The 6,000-nt window shown below is 33.4% G+C and overlaps 1 protein-coding gene across 1 annotated transcript; it reads left to right on the top strand.

Annotated features, from left to right (window-relative positions):
• Positions 1 to 339: 339 nt before the first annotated feature.
• On the top strand, positions 340 to 2,532 carry LOC104905560 (uncharacterized). The gene has a single exon (XM_048640505.2). The coding sequence runs from the start codon at positions 753 to 755 to the stop codon at positions 2,376 to 2,378; it is 1,626 nt and encodes a 541-aa protein (XP_048496462.1). The 5' UTR covers positions 340 to 752; the 3' UTR covers positions 2,379 to 2,532.
• Positions 2,533 to 6,000: the final 3,468 nt, after the last annotated feature.

Here is a 6,000-nt window from a genome sequence, read left to right as displayed (position 1 = left end):
GTTTTCTTGGCTTAAAATAGAAGGGACATGAATAGGCATTAGTAGTTAGAAGTTAGAACCACTCTTCTTGTTATCTCTATTAGCTTCTCTCTCTTCTTAATTAATCAAAACACAATCATACATTACATAATAGTGGTTGAAAAAACGAAAATCACTCCTTAAACAGTCAAATAGTTAGAAATCTTGCCCAAAAAAGGATAGCTAGTATTAGTAAAGCATGGGAAAAATTAGTAGTACTTAATTATATAATTAAAGAGAGTAAAACAATTAAGGAATTTAAACATATATTTAAGAACAGAAAATTTAGTATAAGGTTTGATATTAAGAACAAGTCTTTCTCCTAAGCTAAGAGCTCACACATCCTCCTTACATGTGTCACATACTCTCAACTTCACTCCTTTCATTTTTCTCTCTCATCCATAATTAACAAATCAACACTTGAACTAAAAACTAGGACTCTTACATCTCTTCTCACCATACAAACAATAAACTTCTTCTACTACAAAAAAAACAAAATCAAATTTGTCATCTCCTTCATTTTTATCCATTACTATCTTTCTTCTATTTCATATAGTCTCCTTTTACATCTTACATTGCATGTACATACTTTTTTTTTTTTTTTTGAGTTCCCATTTATATCATTCTTGTTCTTTTCATAGAATTAATAATCTTTAATAAATTTTGTCTAGGAATATTTATTTTGTTTATTTATAATTCTTTTTGTTATTATCATATCAAAGGAAGTGATTATAATGGCTTTGATTGTAGATCCACAATCAAACTTCAAACACTTTTGTAAAATTTGCAAAAAAGGGTTCATGTGTGGAAGGGCATTAGGAGGGCATATGAGGGCTCATGGAATAGGAGATGAGAGTGGGGCCCTAGATGATGATGACCCGGCTAGCGACTGGGAGGACAAAGGTGGTGGTGGTGGTGGTGGTGGTGGAGGAGGCAATACACCACCAAGCAATAAGAGAATGTATGCCCTAAGGACAAACCCTAATAGGTTAAGGAGTTGTAGGGTTTGTGAAAATTGTGGGAAGGAGTTTTTGTCATGGAAATCTTTCTTAGAACATGGTAAATGTAGTAGCTCGGATGATGCGGAATCCCTTGTGTCTTCCCATGGTGGATCAGACGGCGAGGATGATGGTGGTGGTGGTAATAATAATAAGAGGGCATCCGGCTCCGGATGGTCTAAAAGGAAGAGATCATTTAGGACAAAAGTTGGGAGTTTGACACCTAATTGTCCATCTAGTGAAGAGGAAGACCTTGCAAATTGCTTAATGATGTTGTCAAATGCCACAGTAGACTACCCTTTGGGCGCGGATCAATCAGAAGAGTCGTGTGCCTCTGCAAGTAAGGAGGAGGCCGATATAAGGAGACATTCATCCATTAGCTTCCTTAATGCTACATACATGTCAAGCTCAAGGGGAACAACAACGTCGTCTAATTATGATCTTAAGGCTAAAGGTGTGGTGACTACTACTTCTAACAACCCTAACTCTAAAGGTTTATTTGAGTGTAAGGCATGCAAGAGAACATTCAACTCCCACCAAGCATTAGGTGGCCATAGAGCTAGTCACAAGAAAGTTAAAGGTTGTTACGCGGCGAAGATGGATCAAGTACTATATCAAGATCATCATTGTTCTATCAATAATAATGGAGATAATGAAGATAATAATCTTGCTGTATTAGGAAGTGATCAAGATCATTTAATTACCAAATCATGTACAACATACCAATTGGAAAATAATTATGGGGCTTCCCCTAGCTTGCCACTAGTAATCTCCAAGAGGCCAAAATCCAAAGTCCATGAATGTTCAATTTGTCATAGGGTTTTTTCTTCAGGACAAGCATTAGGTGGTCACAAAAGATGCCATTGGATTACCTCTAATAATGCTCCGGATGCTTCAACTTTAGCAACATTTCAACAACTTCATGACCAAATAGATCAACAACAACAAAGAGTAGTACCCATGTTCGCTCCTCAACACTCAATCTCCGAGCAAAAGGCATTGGATCTCAATTTTCCCGCGCCGCCTAATAATGATCCTTTGAGCTTCCATGTCGTCTCAACTGATATCCTTTTAAAATCTTGGGGTAGTAATGGTGGTGTTAATCTTGATATAAAGTGTCAAGAGGGAAACTATCAACAAATTCAGGGTGATCATGATGAGCCAGAGAAGAACAAGAAAACAAATTACAATAATCATAAATTCAATACGCCCAATATTATTAATAATGTTGATGATGATGAGGCAGATAGTAAGCTCAAGTTAGCAAAGTTATGTGAGCTTAAGGATAACACTAATGGTACCTCTTCTCCTTGGTTGCAGGTGGGGATTGGAACAACTAATGCAGTTAAAGCCAATCCATAAACTATATTACTATGGACTATGGACTAGATTATTTTAACTTCAAAAATGCCATGAAAATTATTTTAGGTATATCTTCAAATTCATACTGTAATTATATATATATATATATACTCATCAACATCCACTTCACCATCGTGAAGGGAAAAAAAACACAAATTGGTTATATACTCATTCAGTTAGTATATATATGTTGATCTTGAGAGATGTCTGTGTTATGAGCTTACATCAGTGACTTCAAGATAAGTTTTCCTTGGATATTTTTGTGAAAATGACAAATAATTAAAGCATGCATGATGCAGTTTTGATCTTCTAATATCAAAGGAGTTTTAATTTTGGTCATCTTCTAATTTGCTTTTTTGGTTTCAAATATAAGCATAGTATATATACTTCAACTGTCCTAAGGCAATACTTAATATATATGCTGCATTATTCAAAAGGGTAAGCCAATTCTTTCTGACAAGTCATAAACACAACCATTTTTTTAAAGGTAATATGAACTTATGAAGTCGCTTGACTAGAGATGATCAAATGACGGGCTGAGTCACCAAAAAAATTCCCGCTTATCGGACCGTGTCAAATTTCGACCAAGTTGCTCACAAACCGTTTTTTGAGCTAAAACAATAGACTTTTTGAGTTAAAATCGGGCCGGGCCAAAATTTTCACTAAAAAATTATTAGCTTCCTAGAATATGTCCCAAACCAAAAAAAAAAGGCCTAATCGGATCACGCAACGAGACCCAAAAAATTAGTCCAAGCCCAAATATTTTTGGCGCCAAATCCGGCTTGCGTGTTGGGCTTACTTTGACCAGCTCTACAATTAACAATACAAGAGCATATTATTTCGGTCAACTAGCTAGTTACTTGGTAGTCATCATCTATACAAATATATCAAAAGGCGTGCGTGACCTCTTGCAATGATATATGACACAATTATCATCTCAATTCTCAATCAACTTTTAGTCATGTTTTAAGTGTCCACATTATTATACTTGTACCTTTTAAATGTTGAGTTTTCCTTAAAATATTTGGATAGAGATGGAAAAAAATGCATATCAAATTTGTAATACAATACCAACCCGGAGCAAAGTCCGGGCTCAAATACTAGTTAATAGGTGATATCCAAGCGTAATGCCTTGGCAGCGGTTGCTAAATGATTAACAAGATTTTCTGAATTGTGGTGAAATGGAAAATGGTGTGCTGTGAAAGAAACCTAGTGTCATGAGGTTTGAATGGCCTCTGATGAATTGGTGATTTTTCCAGCCCACTGTATACAATAGGAACTAGTAAGCGTTTTCTCCAGCCCACTCATGCGAATATGTCAAAATATAAATATTTTTGGGAGATATGTTAGAAGAAATGGATGTTGCATATAATAATCATTGTATAAAACATTAATCATGGTTAGTGTCATGACTTATAAATCATACTAGTTGCATATGCACGCGATGCGTGCGTCGACAATTTTATGTAGTTATATACAAATGGACATGTTTTTTTATCTAAAATTATTTTAATAGTGATGTAAATTATTGAGGTTCTTTTGTAGATGTTATTATCTTTTTAAATTAAAGGTGAATGATTTTTAACTTTTCAATACCGTCACTGTAAAATTTGGTCGATAATTTAATGATTTTCTTTTCAGCAACTTTAGTATAGTTCTTTAACAATTATAAATATTAATAAACTATATTGTTTGAACTTTGTAAATATGAAATATTATGTTATCACGATATATTGCAAACTTTTTTTGGTTGAAGATTCTAATTGATTTCGTGAATTGATTGTGTCAATCTAGTTTTTCAAGTTATTAATGGTACTGCATATTCCATTTTTGACCTACTCATATGGCAAGTTTTATTGATTCTCATTTTTCAATTTTTAATAAAAAAGAAAAATATTATTTTAAATTATTATAGGGTATTTTAGTCACTTCAAAAGAGGACACCACACCTCCTCCCTTGGCTTATATAATAGAGATATGCACCGTCTTTAATGGAAAAGTATGATAGATCTGTAACCAAATTATAAACTAGTCCAAATATCACTCATGATCATCAACTTGCGATTTTAGCTCACTTAAACAACTCGAATGAAACATTGATATTACTGTTAGCCTTATCGTAGGCTTAGTGCATGGATCGTGCAAATAATCTATATGTATGTAATATATATGGAGATAGGAGAATATAATATTGAAGAATAAACTTATGATATATATCTTCTCTGCTTTGCCTAACCTATTTACTATTTATGAGAGATTTTCTCTCTTACAAATTCTATCAATGAACAATATAAAATCTCAATAATAAGCAGTCATTATTTAGTAAATTAATAGTAGTCTTGTTATTAATAGAGGATGAGAGGAGAGACCATAATTTAACATTCCTGCTTGGAACTCTTCTCTCTCATTCTAAGCATATCCATCATTCTTGCATAAGTTCTCATTTGCTTGAAGTGGAGTTGTCGCAGGATTGCAATTCCCCAACCTGAATTTCTTTAGTAGACCTCCTGCGTATTTCTTTTGACAAATGAAAATTCCTTCCTTTTTTATTTGCTTGAAAAGCTTTTTCGGATGAACTCTGATCCATTCTACTGTTCTCTCTTTGTTCTTGTGCTTTGAATAAACCAATCATTTCCAATGCGCACTCAATATAATGTTGATAAATCTTTTGTGTTTTGAATAACACCGACTGGAATGTCATATTTCTTTGTCAGAGTGCTGAGCATTTTGGAAATAATTCTCTCCTCCTTAACCTCTTGTCCATATATTTTCATTTGATTGACAATGTCTGTTACTTGTGAAAAATACTGATTAGTATTCTCATCTTGAGACATTTTCAAGTTCTCAAAATCGGCTCTCAATTCTGAACTTTAATGCCTCTAACTTGGGCACTTCCTTGAAATTCGGTGTTAAGTGTATCCCATGCCTCCTTCGATGTTGTAGCAGTAACAATTCTTGGAAATCTAACATTTGTCATTGCATTTTGCAGAATTTGCAACGCGATCCTTGATGATTCATGCTTCGAAGTATCTGAAATCGTGGGAGTACTCCCAAATATCTTTTGACTTAAGTATGATTTTCATTTTGACCATCCAAAAGTCGTAATTTTCACCATTGAAAACAGGAACACTTTGATAATTCATACTTTGATTTGTAATGTGAAAGATAATAGAGAATGTTCTCAAAAATAAATTAAATTGTTTTAGGGCACTGGCTCTTGATACCAATTGTTAGTCTTATAGTAGGCTTAGTGCATGAATTGTGCAAATAATATATATGTATGTAATATATATGGAGATAGGAGAATATAATATTGAAGAATAAACTTATGATGTATAACTTCTCTGTTTTGCATCAGACTTATACTAGCCTATTTACTAAGTTTATGAGAGATTTGTCTCTTACCCATTCTATCAATGAACAATATAAAATCTCAATAATTAGACACCTTTTATTTATACTAATAACAAACTAAATCATATGCCGAATATAACTCATATTGGATTTAAACAAGCTTAACTTACCCAATGCATCATGCAAAACCCTTACTGTAAGGGTAATGGTAAAAACATGGGTTTATTATCTATTAAAATATATAGTATAAGTCTATAAGATAAGATTG

The sequence above is a fragment of the Beta vulgaris genome, chromosome 1 (assembly GCF_026745355.1).
Source record: "Beta vulgaris subsp. vulgaris cultivar EL10 chromosome 1, EL10.2, whole genome shotgun sequence".
Classification (NCBI taxonomy): domain Eukaryota; kingdom Viridiplantae; phylum Streptophyta; class Magnoliopsida; order Caryophyllales; family Amaranthaceae; genus Beta; species Beta vulgaris.
The sequence above is the reverse complement of the archived record's forward strand: the minus strand, read 5'-3'. Positions and strand labels throughout refer to the sequence as shown.

Excerpts from the sequence above, each read along its gene's own strand:
- LOC104905560 (XM_048640505.2), top strand. The coding sequence starts at position 753 with ATGGCTTTGATTGTAGATCCACAATCAAACTTCAAACACTTTTGTAAA.